This window comes from Thamnophis elegans, chromosome 12, assembly GCF_009769535.1.
Source record: "Thamnophis elegans isolate rThaEle1 chromosome 12, rThaEle1.pri, whole genome shotgun sequence".
Lineage (NCBI taxonomy): Eukaryota > Metazoa > Chordata > Lepidosauria > Squamata > Colubridae > Thamnophis > Thamnophis elegans.
This window is the reverse complement of record NC_045552.1, coordinates 5,311,459-5,330,765: the sequence shown is the minus strand read 5'-3', so window position 1 is coordinate 5,330,765 and position 19,307 is coordinate 5,311,459. Positions and strand designations below refer to the sequence as shown.

The window sequence follows — 19,307 nt, the reverse complement described above, 5'->3', positions numbered from 1 at the left end:
GTAATCCTCAACTTACAACTGTTTGCTTAGTGACCGTTCAAAGTTACAAGGGCACTGGAAAAAGTGATGTATGACCATTTTTCACACTGATGACCATTGCCGCATCCCCATGGTCAGGCGATCGACCTTTGGATGCTTGACAACTGACTCAACACGACGGTTGCAGTGTCCCGGGGTCATGTGATCACCTTTTGGGACCTCTCTGACGAGTAATGTTAATGGGAGGGGAAACCAGATTCACTAAACAATCGTGTTACTAATTTTAACAACTGCAGTGGTTCACTTAAGAAACCTAGCAAGCGAAGCCGTAAAATGGGGCAAAACTCATTTCACAAATGTCTCGCTTAGCAACATAAATTTTGGGCTCAGTTGTGGTTGAGGACTATCTGTACAGATCTGAGAGAGGGAGGAATTGGTTCAGCTGTGTACCACCCTAGCTTCGCTATTTAAATCTGAATGTACAGGGTTTTGTTTTGTTTAAAAAAAAAATGAAAATTGGCTCCTTAACGTTGGGATCAAGGTTTTTCCCGCCCCAAGCACTTGTGGTTGACTCTTTTGGGGTAGATTATGGGGACCTAGAGCTGTGCTTCTACCTTGGGCTCCAGACTCATGTTCCTTGTGTTAAGACTGGCTACTTGAAATGCCATAAATCCTCCTATACAGAATTCAAGTTCACTAAAGAATGCTTATGGCATGTAGATTGGATGGCATAGCTCTACTTTGTTCAAATGTGTATGAGTGGGGGACATGCAGTCTCTCTTAGCAATCTCAGCTGTCAAGCTTGCTATTGAACCTACACCCAATTAAAAAAATAGCCTTTAGCATTAGCTGAGAACTTGTGCACTGGATTGTAGCTAGGTGTGCACAATTAACATGCTCATTATGGCCCCCAACCAGGTGGCATAGTTCCTTGGTTAGTTGTTACACTGGAATCTTTTCACTCAACAGTGTCAGCTTTTACCCCTGTTGTTTCCATCTGCTTCAGTAGTTAGACTGTCTTTGAGTGTCACATCCTAAAAAGATAATATCCTCACATGATAACTGACATGCCTGTTTGCTAACCGTTCCAGATTCCGCAAATACTTCAATGTTTTTTGTCAAGCCAGCCAACACATGGTAGTTAAAAGTTTAGTATGCTGGATGAACTTGGATTGGGTCACATCGGTCGTGTTAATGTGATGTCCAAATGCAGCAAATACAAAGCTACCCAGGGCGATGGACTACCCATGGAACTCATTATTTCCTTTTCCCATTATGCATATTGCAATATTTTGGTCTGGAAAAATCGTCATAAAAATTCTCGAGTTTTAAAACATGCATGTTCATCAGTCATCATACGCCAATCATCTAAAGATGGCACAGAGCTTTTCCAATTTAAAAAAAAAATGGAACTGGCCTTCAGCTAGGAGTTACACATTAAAGCAAAAATCCTGTATTTTTACTTGTTGCTCAGTTGGGACAGTTTTAATTAAAACGCGGCTTGTTCTGCTAGGACTGCAGACATAATAAAACTGTGTCAAACTATCAAAGCACAAAAGTATCCCCTTTCTTTTGCCTTAAGATGTAGCATTATTATTCTATCATAAAATCACAACTTTGTTTGACTTAATAGCGAATAACAATCCCCCTCCCCTGAAAGCAAGCAAATAATTCAATAGTCAAAACTATAGGACAGCCTGTCCTAGATGCTGTATCGAGCCATTCCTTAGAATCTCTGATAATGAAACTGGGAGACCATAATGGAATATAACACATCTCTTTTAATTTACGGTAAGCATCCGGCTGCGATCAAGGTGGCTGGTCCAACTCCAATCCACAGCACCCCCACCCCCCAGACAAAAAAGGAACTGCCCAGAGAAATTCTCAAAATGAGGTCCGTAAATTGTAGTTTAGGCCTCCATGCGAAACTAAAACAGCTGATGAGGAACTTTTGGTGCAGTGAGAAGCCCTGCTGAAAGATGCACGAAGAGAGGGGTGCTCTCCGTTTCCCGCTGGCATGTTAAGCCTTTGTGTACAGAAGAGTTATAGAGGATTTAAAACCTCTGCACCAAGGCAAAAGTGTGGATGCTGCCCTTGCGCCTCCCTTGTAACTAAATACAGAAAAAGATGGGAAATTCCCCTCCCCTGGCACGGCTTCTACATTTCTGGGAAATTTACATCTCTAGATAGATCTCTATGGTCTCCATCATGGGGAGAGGCTCTGCGCTCTCAATTATAGCAATGGTCTCCCCAAACTTGGTGCACATAATGGTTTGGGTGGATTGGCCGGAAGCGACAAGCGATTCCAAAGGCTGCACAGCATCCTGGCTGTCAGCCAGCGCTGTGTGCGTTTTGCGGTGGCTCCGCAAGTTCGAGACGGTCTTGAAAGTCTTGGAGCAGAGGGGACAAGGGTGGGGGCGCTCCCCGGTGTGGATCCGTCTGTGCTCAGCCAGGTGCATGGACTGCACGAAGGCCTTGCCACACTCTGGACAGCGATAGGGCCGCTCCCCGGTGTGCAGGCGTCGGTGTTCACGAAGATGAGTGGCCTGTCGGAAAGCTTTGCCACAATCTGGGCAGAGGAAGGGGCGTTCGCCCGTGTGCGTGCGCTGGTGCAGCTGCAGCCCCGAGGCTGCCACGAATGTCTTGTTGCAGGTAGGACACTTGTGAGGGCGCAGGCCAGCGTGGCGCTGTTGATGTCGGCTCAGCCCGCTAGGGGTAGTGAAGGCTTTCCCACAGAGCGGGCAGTTGTACGGACGCTGCCCTGAATGAACCAGTTGGTGTAAGGTCAGTTTGGCCAAGGAGCCCATGTACTTGCCGCAAGAGGTGCAGATGTATGATTGCTGGGGGCTCCCCTGCTCGTTCTGCCCGGCACAGCGGTGCTCCTGCAGCTTGGAGGCCGCCACGAAAAGAGCGCCACAGTCTGGGCAGCGGTGAGGTTCGTGTCCGGAGTGGCTGAGCCGGTGCAGTTCAAGGAGACGATGGCGTGAAAAGGATTTGTCACAGTCCGGACAAGGGAAAGGCAAGCACCCTGTGTGCACCGTTCGATGCAAGGCTAACTGACGGGCTCGGAGAAAGGCAGCGCCGCAGTCGTCACACGAGTGGGACCCGTCTCCGTTAGGAGCCATGTGCAAAAGGCGATGCTGGCGGAGATTCGAGGACTGAGTGAAGCGCTTGTCGCAGACCTGGCACTGGTAGGGCCGTTCTCCGGTGTGGGTTACGTGATGCCGGGCCAAGTTAGCCTGGGAAACAAACGTCTTGCCGCATTCGGAGCACTGGAACGGCCTCTCCCCCGTATGTGTCCGCAGGTGATTCCGTACATGCACCAGCTTCTTGAACTTTTTGCCACACGTGGGACATTTGTGCTTGCGCTCCAGCACGTGCACGACTCGCTTATGCCGCACCATCCGGATATGGGTGGAGAACGCCTTTCCACATTGAGGACACAGGAACCCCCCACTGGAGGCCTCGGCCGAGTTCCCCGGCGAACGGGAGGAAGGGGCGGAGCCATTCACAAGGGCTTCCTCCTCATTGGGCGCTTGCTCGGCAGGCTGGCCGGATGCAGGGTCTCCTCCGCCCCCCCGTGCGGCCGGGATCCCACTCTTGCCAGCATGCGTGCGTCGATGGTAAAGGAATTTGGTCATGTTGCTGAAAGTCTTGCCGCAATGACAACGGTGCAAGGGGTTGGCCGTGTGGTTTTTGCGGTGCATAATTAAGGTCATCTCGGTGGAGAAGCCAAGCCCACAGTCCACGCAGAGGTAGAGCGCCTCGCCTTTATGGATGCGCATGTGTTGCTCAAGAGAGGCTGCCTTTTTGAAGATCTTGTTGCAATTCGGACACTCGTACGTGCCATCCACATGCACCCGCTGGTGAGCCAATAACCGCTTGGCTGTTGTGAAGCCACGCTGGCATTCCCCACACAGGAATTCCTCGCTGTTCCCCACATGTTCCTGTTGGTGCTTTTGCAGCGCCTCCATTGTACCAAAGGCCTGCTTGCACTCCGTACAACAGAAAACCTGAGCGGGAGGAGGCACCGCTATTGCTTCCTCAGGGCCTGGCACTGGGGACATGTAGGGGCTGGACGCCTCCTGGGTTGCCACCTCAGCTGGCTCCCCACTCTCTTTCTCGATTTCAGTAAAATGTTCACCCTGATGCTCCAGCAGCTCCTCTGGTGTTAAGAAAAGGAAGGCACACTCTGAGCATTCGTAAGGATGCATGGGGGGAACTGACTGCGGTGACGTCGGATGTGGTTCCTGCAAGGCTGGGAGGCAAGAGATCTGGGGAGGCTCAGGATTGGACATTTGGGAAAAAGGGGAGGGAGGCGGCTGAGAAGAAGGTAAAATTGATGGAGAAGAGTTTGCTGGAGCCTCCTGTTTCTGGTGTGTCCGGCGGTGAGCTAGCCAGAGGCTCGTAGAAGGAAAAAGTTCATTACATTCATTGCATTGGTAGCGGATCTGTCCAGTGGTGGCTGGGAGAGATGAAGGTCGGGTTGGTACTTCCCTGGGATGCACTTCCTGGTGCGCTAACAGCTCATCAGGTGACCACAAGACACACCCACATTCCAGGCATTGATAGCGGTTGTCTTGTTGGGATTCTGCATCAGCAACAGTGGCGGCGGCTGCAGTCTCACAGGATTCCCCTAAATGGCTCTGGTGGTGGAGCAGCACCGCTTCCAAAGTGTTGTAGAGAAGTCCGCACTCCGAACACATATACTGGTGCTGGAAAAACACAGAGGGAGCCAACTCCTCTGCCATTATGATTCCACCTGAGGGGAAGGGAGGAGAGAGATTGTAGAGAGGAAGAAACCAACCTTAATACAAGTGACACTGGAAAATAACCGTGTACCCACCCCCCATCACAGGAACAACACATTAACCCACAAAGGAATGGTATTTTCAGCCTAAGAAAATGAATGGGGACAGGATTTGCTAGAAAATGCTATTCCTTGAATAAAAGGAATGTACCGTAGATTTAAAAAGTTATTTTTTTTAAAAAAGCAAGCGCACTGATGAAAAGGCTACACTGAAATCCCCTCTGCTGGGTGGGAGACTGAAGAGGAGGAAAGGACCATATATGCCAGTCTGAGCTCTTTGCACCAAGGAAATTGGAAAGTGGGAGGCAACCATCTGCAGGGAAGGCCATTTGCAGCACTTCCATGGCCCAAAGACGTTTTCCCCTTAGGCTTCCTTCCCCTAAACCAATCTTCCCACCCGTGTCAGACTGGAGCTAAGCCATAGTTTGATGTCGGCTTGTGGCAACATCGGCGGGGGCGAGGGGATACAACACCGCAGGCCTTAAACGTTCAGGTCAAAGGTCAGCCCAGCCTGAGGGGAGAGCCTGACAGGGGCTGGCCGGAGGGAGAGGAGGGAGCGGTGGCTAGGAAGGGGAAGGCGGTCCCTCGCGAGGGAACGGCTCCGGCGGTGGTAGGGCCGCCGCACTCACCCGGCCCGTGGGCCGAACCCACCGCCGCGGCAACCAGCCGGCGTTCGCCCGGTCTCTCCCTCTCGCCGCTCCCTCGTCACGCAGGGCCCGCTCGGCCTAGGCTGCACCGCGCCCTCTCATTGCCTGGCCCACAGCTCCGAGAGCGCCAATCAGAGACCTCGATACTACAGAGGCGGGTCGGCGCGGAGGATTTCTGTGACGTCCCAGGCTCTCCTTCAGGGGAGCGAAGCTTAAAGGGCGCCGGCCAATCAGCACCCCAGCCTGAGGTGGAAATGGGCGGGCTTGGCCGCTCTTTAGCTCCGCCCCGTCACGAGGATGAAGACCTGCGCTTCGTTTCCTCCCCGCCCCCCCTCCTCCCTCTTTTGTGTGTCTGGGCATAGAGCCCGCCTCCGCTTGAGGGCGCTTACGTAATCAGTGCCGTTTCCTTGACGCCACTTTACATAAACACTGCGTCGCCGTTAGAGCATAAAGGCGGCGGGCTCGCCTTTTTCGCCTCAGGTCAGTGACTTGCTTTTAAGTTCAGCCCAAATTAGGACGCGGAAGCGCCGTCTCCGATCAGCGGGGGCGAGGGCGCGGCAGTTGTTGAATAACTAACCCCACCCCGCACGTGAGTCACGGGGACAGTAGCGAGCTGCCACGTGAGCGGGGGAACGCGACGCAGGGAACGACATCGCTTAGTTCGCCGAGGGACGGTCCCAGCGCATGCGCGGGAGAGGCCGCCTCGACGCCCAGTTCGAGCGAGCGAGACACAAACAGCCTTGGAGCGCATGCGCGGCCAGGTACCTACCCGCGGGGAGCGCACGCGCAGATGAGTCGAAGGTGCCAGAAAGATTGAAACAGCGGCGGCGACGACGGCGGTCTGTAGCGACGGGAGATCCGGTGAGGGGAGGCAATTTATTTCGTGCCAAAGTAGGGACGGTCAGGAAAAGAGGTGGAGAAGGATACCGGGGTTTCATGATGAGGGGAGTCGGATAAAACAAGGAAAGCGGGGAGGGAGGGAGGCGGTAGTTGTGAGGTGTATTTGAGGGGGTGGCCTACTGTCAGAAAAACAACGATGGGCGGGGGGGGGGGGCTGCGCGAGGATTAAAAGAAATGGAGAGGAGCGAAATGTCAAAACCTGCCGCGGGAGGGGAAGAGGCGACGTGAGGGGGGGGAAACAACGAGGGGGAGGCTTGTCTGGGTCGAGGAAGTGGGGGAGGGGACGTCAAAAACAGGAGAAATGAGCCGTGGGGGGAGGGGCCTCAGACGGTTGTCCCGACGGAGAGGCGACCGCCGCCCCTCCCCTTCTGTGGGCGGGGCTCTCCGTCCCTGCAGGGGCGGAGTTTCGGGGGGTGGGGGCTCGGCTGCGCCAAGCGGGGTTCGTCCACACCTCGGATGCTGGTGTTGCTCCTTGTGACGAGCGGCGGGGGGCGGGGCGGGGAGGAGGAGGGGCGGGGCAAGGCCGCGGCTGCCCTCGCGCGGCGTGTCCGTGCCTTGCAGGCTGCCGGAAAGGCGTCCGTCTGGTCGGCCATGAAACGGCGTTTTGCCTTCTCTAAAGGGCAATTCAGGAAAAGCGGGTCGTCACTGGCTTTTGTTTGGGGGAATCGGAAGCAGAATGGGGCTCCCTGGCCCGTTTCTCCCCCCCCCTCCGCCCCTAGTCTCGTTAGAAGCCAGTTTGTGGTGGCTAAAGGCACCAGGATAGAAGCCGTGAGACTATTGTCTTGCCTGGTTATTATTTATTTAGCATATGGCAAATACATGGATTTTGTTGTTAGTTTCGAAGTCGCCATCCCATGGACAACGTTCCTCCAGCCTTTCTGTCCTCTACCATCCTCTGGAGTCCATTTAATCTCCTGCCGAGGTGACTCCATCCAGCCACCTCGTCCTCTGTCGTCTCCTCCGTCTTTCGCCCTCCATCTTTCCCAGTATTAGGCTCTTCTCCAGTGAGTCCTTCCTTCTCATTAGGCAGCCAAAGTATCATCTTCAGGATCTGGCCTTCTAAAGAACAGTCAGGGTTGATCTCCTCTAGGACTGACCGTTTTGATTGCCTTGCAGTCCAAGGGACTCACAGAAGTTATAGTACTTCAAATGTTAATGTCCAGTCCACCCAGCTATTTAAGGACAGAGTGGTCTATGTTGAAAAGAAATCAGACAGTGGGCTCTTGATGGACATTCAGACACAACGTAGTGGATATTTTGTTGAGGAACACCATAGTCACATTGAGGGGTAGACAATGAGAACCCTCTTGTCTTGCCTGGTGAGGCAGCAAGACAGCTTTGTGTCTTTATGTTAGTCACTCTCTTGTCATAAGGAAGGAGTTAATAGCAAGCCACTTCTGTGGAAAGAAAAAAAAGGTGAACAAGAAAACGGAAAGGGCTCGTCCAGGTAGTCACCAGGAGTCAACACTTGACTCAAAGGCACGTGCATGCAAGTGTACACACGCACATCATAGGCGTGTAGTATTAATGACGTAGATCTGTATGATTATTGTTATCTTAATCGAGGCAACAATGGAAGGTTTGATCTGATTCAGTAACTCCGATTTCTCATTTACAGATTCCTGTGTGGTGAAACTGAAAGGATCTTCCTTCAAGGCTTCAGATCAGTTTCTGTATTTTTTTAATTTAACTTGGCAAGAGACTCTTCTTTTTCCATCTGTTTTCAGAATACAGCGTATCCATTCAGTTCTAGCTTGTAATCTTTAAAGCTTCCTAGGATTCGTGTTTTTACATGGCTGACATGAGAAGGCAACTGTTTGCCCACATTTGGGAAGATGAAGAATGCTTTGAATATTATGGGATGGTTTCCCTGCATCAGATGTTTGAAATCATTGGTTCTCAGCTCACAGAGAATGATGTGGAAGTGCTCTCGTTCCTTCTGGATGAGACACAGCCCTGGACTCATCCATTGGATCCGGCCCTTTGGACTGTGGCGGCAGCAGAAGAAGGTGGTTCTGAGCTTACCTCACCAGCATTAGAAAACTGGAAAAGGAGAAATCCGTGCCAGTGTAATTTGGGCAGGAATGATGGCAACCTTGAGGCAGTTGCAGAGAAATTGCATGCAAAGAATGGTGTCCAACTGCTCCTGGAGTTGGAGAGGAGAGGCAAATGTGATGAAACCAACTTTGTGCAGCTTTTACAGCTCCTGAGGGTGCTAACAAGGCATGATCTATTGCCATATGTTACCCTGAAAAGGCAGCGTACAGGTACTGGATTGGAGCAGTAGGGGAAATGTAACATTTCATTGTTGACTGAATCTCACCAAGTAACAGTTTTTTTTCTTAGTGGATATTTAACCTAGATCATTTCTACCTATTTTGTAGCAGTTTTACTTATAGTAGGATAAATGTTAAAGGGGGGGAAATGATTACAACAATTTCAGGCACTGAATAATTCCTTGCACATATTATTGTTTTGAATATTGTGATTATAAGAACATCACCAGAACTGGAATCCAAACTGATTTGACAAACTGGTGATGTTTCCTTGCAGAACTCTTCCAGTTGAAGTCCTGCCTAACTTTCAAAACTTTTAATTCTAGTTTCTCCTGAGAGATACACCTATGGACCATCTGTTCTACCAGCAGATCAACAAATGGACAATTGTCTGAATTCAGCCTCTTCAGAGCCTCGACATGATCAGTGGGAGACAGGTTTGTAAATTGTCCAATTTGAAAAGAGAAAAATATTCTGTGTTCTGATTTGTCTTTTAACTGTGTTGATTACAGATGCTAAACTTTTATAAAGATCAGGATATTAATACTTAGCAGTATAATCCTGTGCCTAATCAAAGATCCATTTTAAACTAACATTTTTCAGATAAATTATAACTAATTGCTATCTCGTGTTTGAAATTCGTGAATCATGGATGTAGAATGGCAGATTTGTGTAACGTGAGATTTATTTCTAGCTAGCCCCACACTCGCTAGCATTGATGTTAGCTAGTTGGTAATGAAACATCTGCAAGCAAACAACCAAGCTCAGAGTGCCAAGGATCTCACAATTCAATCCTGAGCTACAGAAATTATCTTCTATTTATTACTAGGTAGGCTAATGGGGAGCACCATGAAAACTTGTATCATTTCTCCCCCCCCTTTCTTTCCCTAGGCTCCAATTCAAGCAAAAGGAAGCGAGTAAGCAGAGGTCGATCTAAGGCTACTTCTCTTTGTAGACGGCGGGGAGCTAAAGCGGCTTCTGCTCCAAAGCAGGAGGTTCCAGCTCCCACCAAAGTGACTTGTGGTAGGTGTCTGCCTGGCATACGCTGTGTTCTTGGAATGCATTTGATCTAGATTTTGTTTTGTTTTGTTTTGAAAACCCATGAAACCACATTAGCAACCCTGGTTTCAATTAAGGGTCATTGTTCTATTTCTCTCTTTCTTTGACTAGAATCACAAAGGAGTAGAGTTGGGGGTGGGGGAAGAGATGCAGTAACTGAATTACAGAGGATGTTTTGTGTAGGTAGCCTGAGGTTTGGCTTACAATATTAACTGCAGTTTAAACCTGATATTAAGACTTGATTTCACTAAATGAGAATAGGAGTTTTTGGCCCCTTCTTGAGAGAAGGTGGGAAGTCTCCAATCCACTTCATAGAATTTGTCTTCAGTTCCCTGCGTAATTTGGTAATGGACAACTATTTTTTCACTACTATCAAAACAAATTTATGCTCAAATATCAAAACAAATTTATGCTCAAAATATATAACCGAGTTTCATACAAACATTTCTTGGGCATCTTGCATAACAACAAATTTTATGAATGCCTTCCAACTTGAATATCTATAACATCAGCTTTGTGGAGACTTATTTCAGTACACTGAAGTGTTTCATATGCTGGTCTTGAAGAGAGTAAATGACTCTGATGATGATCTCTGTGTTGAGCTGGAGAAATGCAAGATAATCTGGTTAGTTCCACTTTTAATAATTTCAGATGGAAAAATCCTGGTGAAAGCATTAATTCCAAATGAAAAACCTCTGGGCTCAGAATGGAAAGATTTAAAAGGCCTTTTTTACATTTAGATAAATAACAAAAACTGGAGGATAAACCAAGTTTATTTTGAATCTAGTTTTCCCCCCTACTAAGTCATCAAGAAAATAATAATTCCTGCAAGGAGTTCATACATACCACAAGCTCATTCTCTGTGCGATGGTAGTAATAAAACTCATAATAGAGCCATACTATTTTGATTGGAGACAAGATTGACTATGTTCGCCAAGTAAATAGCTGTTGTATTCTTTCAAATGACTTGCCAACAAAGGCCCACACTTGATTTGAGCTATTCTTGAATAGCTCTGTTGGTGCTGCTTGGTTTCTTCTGATTTTCTAAGAAGTTTATCCTCCTGCCTTGGTTGGTAGTGGTCATCTCTTGAATTATACTCTGACATCAGCAGTATGTATCTAAATTGTAAACTAAAATCATACAGATGAATTAACAGTCAGATTTCTGTCTTGGTTTCCAGCTCTGCGTAAGTGCCTGTCTCTTAAGACCAGCATATTTTATCTCCTTTGAATAATTTAAGGTTGTCTCAGATACTATATGTCTTTCTTATTAGCTAAGGACTCTGCATAAGAAAACTGTGAAATTTTCAGGTGGATTGTTGTCTGTGACAAACCACACAATGTGTTTACAGTTTCCTTATCTGGAAGTGTGTTCCATCTGCCTAATTTGTAGCACCCTCACTCAGCCAATGGGTACCCAGGGCTGGCAGATGATCCCCGCAGAACTCTTGTGCTATTGTGTTTGCGTCAGTGCAATGCAAATGAAACAAAAGCGAATGCACAAAAACACTTGTCTTACCATCTGACCAGTTTACAGGCCATGGGTTCTAATGAAGAATGTTCAAAAATAATACAAGCAATCTCAAAACTGCAACTTCAAGTGCAGTTAAGGCTACTGCCGGGTAGGTGCAAGGATCAAACTGTAAACTCCGTTCAACACCTAGACTGTTGCCTGTATTCTTTGTAAAATTACCTTGCTTCACTGAGGCAGAATTTAAGATTCCTAGGCAGCTGCTTCTGAAAGGAACTCTGCTATTTTATTAGCTTTCTGAGTTGCAGAACTAAACCTGGGAGTCTCCCTTTCTGGTATGCTATAGTACTGTAGGCTATCTCAGTTTGAAAGAGCAATACCGTAATGAAGAAAAATCCATGCAAACTCCCGAATGAACATTTTTTTGTTGCTGCTTGATTTCTGCCAATTCTTTCTCAATCCACCGTTTAAATTCCAGGTTACTAAGCAAAAGTTGATGATAAAGAGACTCTGTCTCACTTGTGCAATCTCCTCACAGAATGGTCTCGCAAAGGTAAATGAATCCATGCACCCGAATTTCCACCAGTACTTTGTGAAAAGCAAATTTGTATTTTATGATATCTGCTGACTTACTATTTCTAGAAAAAAAAAAATAGGTTGCCCACCCTGCATGCCAGCCTTTCAGACAGCCACTTCATAAAGACATGTTGATTGTTTTGAATGCCCATAGGGGACAGGGCTGCACTGTCAGCTCCTGGGTTTATGATACTGGTTAGAGCTACTCCAGACTGGCACTGTCGGGGCCTTGTGTCCCAAACTTCCAGCAGGGCCTGATGATGCAAGGGTCAACAACTACGGCAATTTTATGACCTATGGTTCCAGAATTCTTCCAGAATTCTGTGCTGCTAGAATTCCCGAGTCAGCTATGCTGGCTCAGGAATTCTGGGAGTTGAAGTCCATAGGGCATAAAGTTGCTATAGCTGCCCACCCCTAATGTGATGGAAACAGGCTGGGATAGTATAGCAGTGAGGGATTTGTTCTTTGGGAGTTGCCATTCTTTGATATGTCAGTCCATTGAAGGCCTCCCTATCAACTGATCTTAATTTTGCATATAATTACTGCTGCAGATATCAGACCATTATAGCTGCTATGGGATTCTTGAGGGCTCCTTTTTTATCCCTTTGATTGGGGTGGAAATGCCCTTAAATTCTTCACATCAGTTGAATTGGGCATTCCCTTCTGGTTAGCCAACATTTATTATTGGTATATGCATTCACAAGTGTTGATGTTCCTGAAATTGTTCATTGTTGTCACTAGTATTTCCCAGTTCCAGTAAATATAATAAGAATAATTGTTTGTGTGTCACTTTGTCCTCAATAATAATAATTTTAAAAAACCACAGGTAATCCTCAACTTACAATCATTCCTTGGTGACATTTTGAGGTTACAACAGCACTGAAAAGGGGGACTTAAAATCAGTCCCTGCAGTGCATCGCCATGGCCACATGATCAGAATTCAGGCACTTGGCAACTAGTATTATGACAGCTGCAAGCATCCCAGGATCATGTGATCACCCTTTGCAACCTTCCGAGTGGCTTCCAATAAGCAAGACCAATGGGGGAATGCTGGGTTTGCTTAACAACCGCATGATTCTTTTAACAAGTTAAATGATTCACTTTAACAACCATGGCAAAGAGATTGTAAAACTGAGCACAATAACAACCACCTTGCTGAACAACAGAAATTCTGCCCCCCGTTTGTGGTTGCAATTCGAGGACTACCTGTTAATCACCTTGTAGAAAAATATCTATATTCAGTCTGGTATCTGCAGCAGTCCATGTCAGAAGTTAGCTTAGGTTCTTTACGCCATTTTTTGTGTTCTTTTACAATATTGAATCTCAGAATGATTTCTTGATGTTACCATGTGCTAAAAGTCTTGAACCATGTTTCTCTCGGTCCACAGTTGAAATTCATCCCTGGAAAAGCATAAGTATTGGCCCAGGCAAGCGGGCCAAGTACCAGACACTGGTAAAAATACCCAAACAAGTTTAAAAGCAAAAACTTAAGTGTGTCCCACTTGATTATTTCACCTGCCTCTTCAGCGCTTCTTCTATGTTAGAAGCGAACCTGCAACTGGACCCTGCAGCACTCTTATGCAAGCTGTGAGGGACACACAGCCTTGGACTTTGGGACTTGTGGCCTTCAGCGCAGTGGAGGCCTCTTTCTGTGGTTTCATTGTCTGTAATGGTTTTTGTTGGCCTGTAAATATTTAATTTTTGTTTTGGGGAGTGGGTGGGATAATATATAGATTATTATTATTATTATTAATTTATTATAAATAAATAAATAAAGATATCTGATTCAGGATGATCTGTAGGTCCCAACGTGTCTCGGAAACTGAGAATTTAAAGTTCTCTGGTTCCTGTTGGGTCACTTGATCTTGGTTTGTAATCTTTTAATAGTGTTGAACACACACTAATGCGTTTGCATGGATACTGAGGTGACAGGCCTCCTCTGAAACCATGCTACTTGAGTGATAATGGACCTGAAGGTTTTTCCTTCATTCTTGCTACTGGGGCTCAAACTTGGGAAAAGACATTGGCAGAAGCCTGTGCGAAGTATCTGGCTCAGAAACAAGTTTTTCAAGTTTGTCTTTCTACATAATAACCACAGTGGGATTATTTCACTGGAACAGGGGCCTGGAAATGATGGCGTGGGTGGGTGTGGTAGTTTTGTACTGCCTCGGCTGGTGTATTTGCCCATGAGTTTAGTGTTTAATTCAGTGCAGCTGTTCAGAGCTTGCATTACTGCTGGCTGTGGAAAATGATTGAACAAATTCCCACAGTCTAGGAGGCATTTATGTAGAAGACCATTCCCACATAGCCAGTTCCTGCAATTTGATATGCTTCCTGCCTGTTTGGAAATAAAAGCTGGGATTCTTTCATACAGTCTTAATTCTCATTGTGTCCTGGGGAGGAAGGAAAGTGGCTAAATCAGTTCAAATGCAATGTAACTGTGACTCAAGGATTGCCAGTATATTAACGCCAACTCTGACAGCTGCCTCATAAAATACTCCAGAACATTGTTGATATTAGAAACTGGGTAAATTGTTCTGATGAAATCATGTGCCAAATCATGGATGCAACAAGTCTGTATTTTAAGCTGTGTACAGTGCAAAAGGAGATTTTCAACTTAAATGTATCTAGTCAGCAATTGGGTGGGAACCTATATTTGGAACCTCAAAATGGTTTCCAGTGGCCCAGCAGCTGAAGTCCTTTTAAGGCGAGCGGGTATTGAGTGTATGGACTAGCAACCTTCTGGTGCAATGATCATAAATATGTGGGTGGAAAGGAACTGTTTCTAGTAGAAGCTCATGCAGGTCGTTAAACATTTGTTTAAATTTTGCTGCTTCCTGGCTGTCTGCCATTGAATTAAAAATGAATCAATGCTATGGGCCACTGTTAAATGCAGTTTGTTGCACAGCTTTGCTGTTGCCCATCTGGGGTTGTGGGGGGAAAAGGATTCTGAAGCTCCTGCTGCTTGAGGACTCTCAGCTACTGAAAAACCTCTTGTAGCTTGGTGGTGTGGGTGGGTTTGGACTCCAGGCCGTGCAAAGTTACTGGAAAAGGGCTGTGACTGCACTTTGAGTTAATGCTTCTACAGGTGATGACCACAAGACACAGAGAAATTAAAGCTGACGGCCTTGTTGAGCGTATGTAATGCACCACCTGCCTCATTTTTCTTAAACGTATCTTACTCTGTATTCGTTCCATTTATCCCTCCCTTTTGAACCTTTTAACACATTCAGCTACAATGCTGACGATAACATTGGGGGTGACTGAACAAAACAAACCTGTTCTTTTGCTTCCGCAGTCCACAGTTAGAGCTGAACGTTGCTAATTAGTGAGGCATCTGCACCACGGTAGTAAACCTGCCTAGCAGCATGTCAGTATGTCCAGAATATAAACAACAAGGCTGTGTGCAGAATAGGTCCCTCATTTTAGTTCAGACTCTTTTCAAATCCGGCCAATAGATGAGGTTGATCTTGCCTTACATTTTATTAATTCAAGTTGTTTTAGATGTATACGTTAACTTCCATTGACTGAAAACTATGTACATCATATTAAGACCCATGTTGATGGCTGATAGCAGGCATAGATGGTAAAGGTGGAGGATATGCTACACTGAGAGATTTATTCTTTTGCTCCTCTAGGTAGGAATTGAGGCTGGATGAGTATTCATATTTAATTTGAAATAGGGAGGTGTTGCAGGCTGAATATGGAGGCTAAAGTATAAATGAAGTTCAGCTCTAACTTTGTGCCAAAGGAACACCTAAAAATTAGTGGAAGTGCCCCTTGCTGAGCTTGACTCCTTCAGGTCCCTGAATTTTGGGGGAATCTTGAATGGGTTTGAGCTTCAGCTTGGTTGGTTTTTATGCTCGGGACTATTGAAAGCCTGATCCTAGAATACCGCTGCATGACTGTGTGTTTGTCTTCTTGCTCTGTTTGTGACCGACATCTCTAATGGCCCTCCTTTTCTTTCTTCCCCCTCCTTCTCTTTCTCTCTCTCTTTCGTGTGCTCCTCTCAGACATACGGCTTCGTGTTCGGGCAGAATATTGTCAGCATGAACCTGTCTTGCGTCAGAATGTGATGTCTAACAAGCAGAACCATTTGGAACGCCAGTTCGATGTGTTTGGGCAGTCAAACACTATCCTGAAATCCCGCGACCTGGGCTCAATCATCTGTGACATCAAGTTCTCAGAGCTCTCTTACCTGGATGCCTTTTGGAGTGACTATATGAACGGCTCCCTGCTTGAGGCATTGAAAGGCGTCTTCATCACAGACTCCCTTAAAGAAGCTGTGGGCCAGGAAGCTATTCGGCTGCTAGTCAACGTGGATGAGGATGATTACGAGGAGGGTCGGCGTTTGTTACTGGAAAATGTTAGTCCCCAGGTGTGGTAACAACAACTAGGTGACATAGGTATGTTCCTTCCAAACTAGCTGGTTGTCGGAATTGCTAAGAAGCTCTCATTTTTCAGAAGTTAATTCACTCCTTTGAATCAGCTCTACAAGTAAGGAGCACAATAGCGACAATCTGTGCTTCAGAGAATTTGGGGTAGCCCTGATCTGCAAAGAGCCTAACTAATAAATAAAGCTGCTTTTTAAAAATATACAGAACCATGATGATATGTGGTTTTTGTCGATGTTACAGGCTTCTGTTTCCTAGAACAGGGTAACCTCATGACATGCTGCTGAATATGTAGGCAATACATTCTTTCCTGTCTAGTGCAAATACTCAATAGATAATTTATGGAAGCATTTCTGTTTAGAATATCTACAGGTAGACCTCGACTTACACAACTATTCATTTAGCAACTGTTCAAAGTAACAATGGCACTGAAATAGTGACTTGCAACTGATCCTTCCACTTAGGATGGTCACAGCATCCCCATGGTCATATGATCAAAATTTGAGCACTTGGCAACTAGTATGTAGTTGTGGCAGTTGGATCGTGAGGTCATGTGATTGCTATTTTTAGTATAGTATAAAATAGAATAGAATTCTTTATTTGCCATGTGTGAATGGACACACAAGGTATTTGTCTTTGGTGCATATGCTGTCTGTACATAAAAACACAAGATACGTTGATCAATCATACTTAATGATAGTCATAGGGTACAAATAAGCAATCAGGAAACAGTATCACTATAAATCATAAGGATACAATCTTTGTGACCTTCCCCGGGAGTTTCTTGCAAGCCAAGTCATTAGGGGAGACTGGATTTGCTTAATGACTGCATGATTGACTTAACAAAAAAGATGATAAAACTGGGCACGATTTATTTAATGACTGCCTTAGCAATAAAAAGCCTGCTCCCAATAATATAAGCCGAGGGATACCTATTGCACAAGATAAAAACAAACGGCAGTAGAAAAATAGACAACACTGTAACTAGATCCCAGTGATGTCCTGAGATAAAGACTCTCCCGAAGAAATATAGTGGACACTGCCTGCAAACAAGCTAAATATCAAGTTAGACTTCTGCTTTAACTTTTTGCTGCTTCTTTTTTTACAGGATACTTCATTTTTATTACTTGATTATTGTTGGATATAGACTTCAGGGAAACAGGAAAAAAAAAAGACTTTAGAAAATCATCATTCCGTCATGTGACAGGGCTGGATCTTGGCAGCGACGGGATTCCCAGGAATCAATTGTGCCACAGAAGCATTGAAAGAACAAGTCAAGAATGATCTTGATGGACATTAGATTTAGCAGAATATGAACAAAAGCAATAATTCAGCCTGGATTCTTCTCATTCGGAGCAAAAAGGAAAATCTTTGTGAGAGATAATTTATCTGCTAATGAAGCATTGAAGGGCCTTGACACTCTTTCAGTCTGAGTTGTGTATGTCATGCTTGCTACCTGTACTTGTCATTTTTGTGTGTGCTCTTGCAACACTGGAGAGTAATTTTACAAAATAGCAGGTACACTTGGTCAAAAGATGGCAGCAGAACAGATTGCTTTAACTACTCTTGGAAGAAAAACCTTACACTCTCAAAGATGGTGCTGAGGTAGATTCTTCCCTTTTATGAAAAAAATGCAGCCTAGCCCCATATTACGAGAGTTGATCATAAGGGTGTGGAACCTTGAGTCACTTTTCTAAGGACACTTTTCAATTCTGTGGTTCTTTGTATATACTGTAAATAATAGGCTTTAAAAATATGAAAAGGTTTGGATTGTTTTCTGGGTTAAGGAAGCTGCTAAATTGCAGTTGGAAGAGCCAGAAATAAGTAATTTAAAAATTGTATTTTTTTTAACCAAAAAAAAAAAAAAAAACCCTAAACAAAAACCACTTTTGGACAAAATTCTTAATGTACTGTATTTGCAAGTGACAATGTTAATAAAGAAGACAATTTGCAACTGCCTTTAATTCCTAACAAGAACAGAGCTGGCCTAGAGTCCAGCCTTTCATACCTACATTCCTGTAATTTTTCAGGTGTTCTAAATCAGCACAAGGGCGGATTAGTCTTTAGAATACATTAAAAGATGCTGATGAATATTTGCTGGTCAGAGAACCATACTTGTGAAAACTGGAGTAAAAGTCTTTTAATAGGAACCTGAGTAATGGAAAGGTGTGATCCAAACTAGTAGGTGCTCCATATGTTTCCCCTTGATTTTAGGTTGTACTCTCAATAAACGAAATACATTAATGTCAGAGATGGTGAGGATTGGAAACGCAGTCCAGAAGCATCTTGACATATACACTGCAACCTCTTCCCAATCCCACATCAAGCCACACAAAGTTATTGGTGAATACAGTTTTCATGCCAAACCTTTATATTTGCTTTCTATAGCTGCCATCTGAACAAGTGACTGGGTGGTGTACATCATAAAAACAAAACCCTTAAAATAATACAAAATAAATAGATAAATAGTTGCTAAGTAAAACGATTGAAGTATATGTTAATATAGCCCAGAAATGGGGCTTTAACATAACTGAGGAACCCAGGCCTGGGCACGTAACCAGGTCTTTACTGCCTTATGGAAGGCCAACAGGATTGGGGCCAACCTGATGAGAATGTTTCTGAAGAGAGTGGGGAACTTGCCATCTCTTGGCGATTGACCCAAGGTGACCTAGCAGTCATTCATGTCCAAAGAAGGACTAGAACTCAGACCCTCTTGGGTTTCTAGGCTAGCACCTTCACCATCACATTAAACTGGTTCCGAATGTGGTGTTCACAAGGGTGGAAAACCCTTTTTAAACAACAAATAACACTACCTGGGCTCAGCCCGTGGTTTGCTTTGCTTAATCCTGCTTTAAACAAGCCACTCTGGGCTGGGTTCATAATTGCATTGCTAAATTAAGGCAAGTCATGTACCACAAACAAAAGTTGCATTCATCCGAACAAAGCCACAAATACGGCTTTGATTCTCCTGTAAATATCCACCACCTAGTTCTGCCTTAGGCATGGATGCCAGCTGGGTGACTAATCATTCTCAGCCCCACCTCTACCTCACAGGATTGTTTTGGTGGGGAAAATGGGAGGAGGAAGGAGTATTGGGTTTCGTTACCACCTTGAGTTACAAAAATAAAGGCAGAGTTTTTTAAAAATGTTTTTTTTTTGTTGATTGCCCACTCTTGGCATTATCTCTGCTGAGCA

At 45.4% G+C, this 19,307-nt stretch overlaps 2 protein-coding genes across 4 annotated transcripts; one reads left to right on the top strand and one right to left on the bottom strand.

Moving 5' to 3' along the window:
- Positions 1-338: 338 nt before the first annotated feature.
- Positions 339-5,910, bottom strand: LOC116515793 (zinc finger protein 574-like). Of its 2 annotated transcripts, none has more exons than XM_032228023.1 (2): positions 5,826-5,910; positions 339-4,741 (listed from the first exon to the last, which is right to left on the bottom strand). In XM_032228023.1, exon 2 carries the CDS (start codon positions 4,728-4,730, stop codon positions 2,154-2,156), a length of 2,577 nt encoding a protein of 858 aa, XP_032083914.1. In that variant the 5' UTR covers positions 4,731-4,741; positions 5,826-5,910; the 3' UTR covers positions 339-2,153. The 2 variants fall into 2 exon arrangements, with proteins under 2 accessions (XP_032083914.1, XP_032083913.1); XM_032228022.1 differs by lacking the exon at positions 5,826-5,910 and adding an exon at positions 5,419-5,564.
- On the top strand, positions 5,828-18,063 carry DEDD2 (death effector domain containing 2). Of its 2 annotated transcripts, none has more exons than XM_032228026.1 (6): positions 5,828-5,916; positions 7,955-8,603; positions 8,939-9,049; positions 9,504-9,635; positions 15,732-16,124; positions 17,221-17,456. In XM_032228026.1, exons 2-5 carry the CDS (start codon positions 8,129-8,131, stop codon positions 16,103-16,105), a joined length of 1,092 nt encoding a protein of 363 aa, XP_032083917.1. In that variant the 5' UTR covers positions 5,828-5,916; positions 7,955-8,128; the 3' UTR covers positions 16,106-16,124; positions 17,221-17,456. The 2 variants fall into 2 exon arrangements, with proteins under 2 accessions (XP_032083917.1, XP_032083915.1); XM_032228024.1 differs by lacking the exon at positions 5,828-5,916 and adding an exon at positions 5,947-6,297 and having other exon boundaries at positions 17,221-18,063.
- The last annotated feature ends 1,244 nt before the right edge of the window (positions 18,064-19,307 follow it).

What these genes read in the sequence shown, in the direction of transcription:
- DEDD2 (XM_032228024.1), top strand. Translation starts at nt 8,129, where the DNA reads ATGGCTGACATGAGAAGGCAACTGTTTGCCCACATTTGGGAAGATGAA. An exon ending in CCTGAAAAGGCAGCGTACAG is followed by an intron (nt 8,604 to 8,938) that starts GTACTGGATTGG and finishes TTTTAATTCTAG; the next exon opens with TTTCTCCTGAGAGATACACC. An exon ending in TCCCACCAAAGTGACTTGTG is followed by an intron (nt 9,636 to 15,731) that starts GTAGGTGTCTGC and finishes TGCTCCTCTCAG; the next exon opens with ACATACGGCTTCGTGTTCGG.
- LOC116515793 (XM_032228023.1), bottom strand. Translation starts at nt 4,730, where the DNA reads ATGGCAGAGGAGTTGGCTCCCTCTGTGTTTTTCCAGCACCAGTATATG.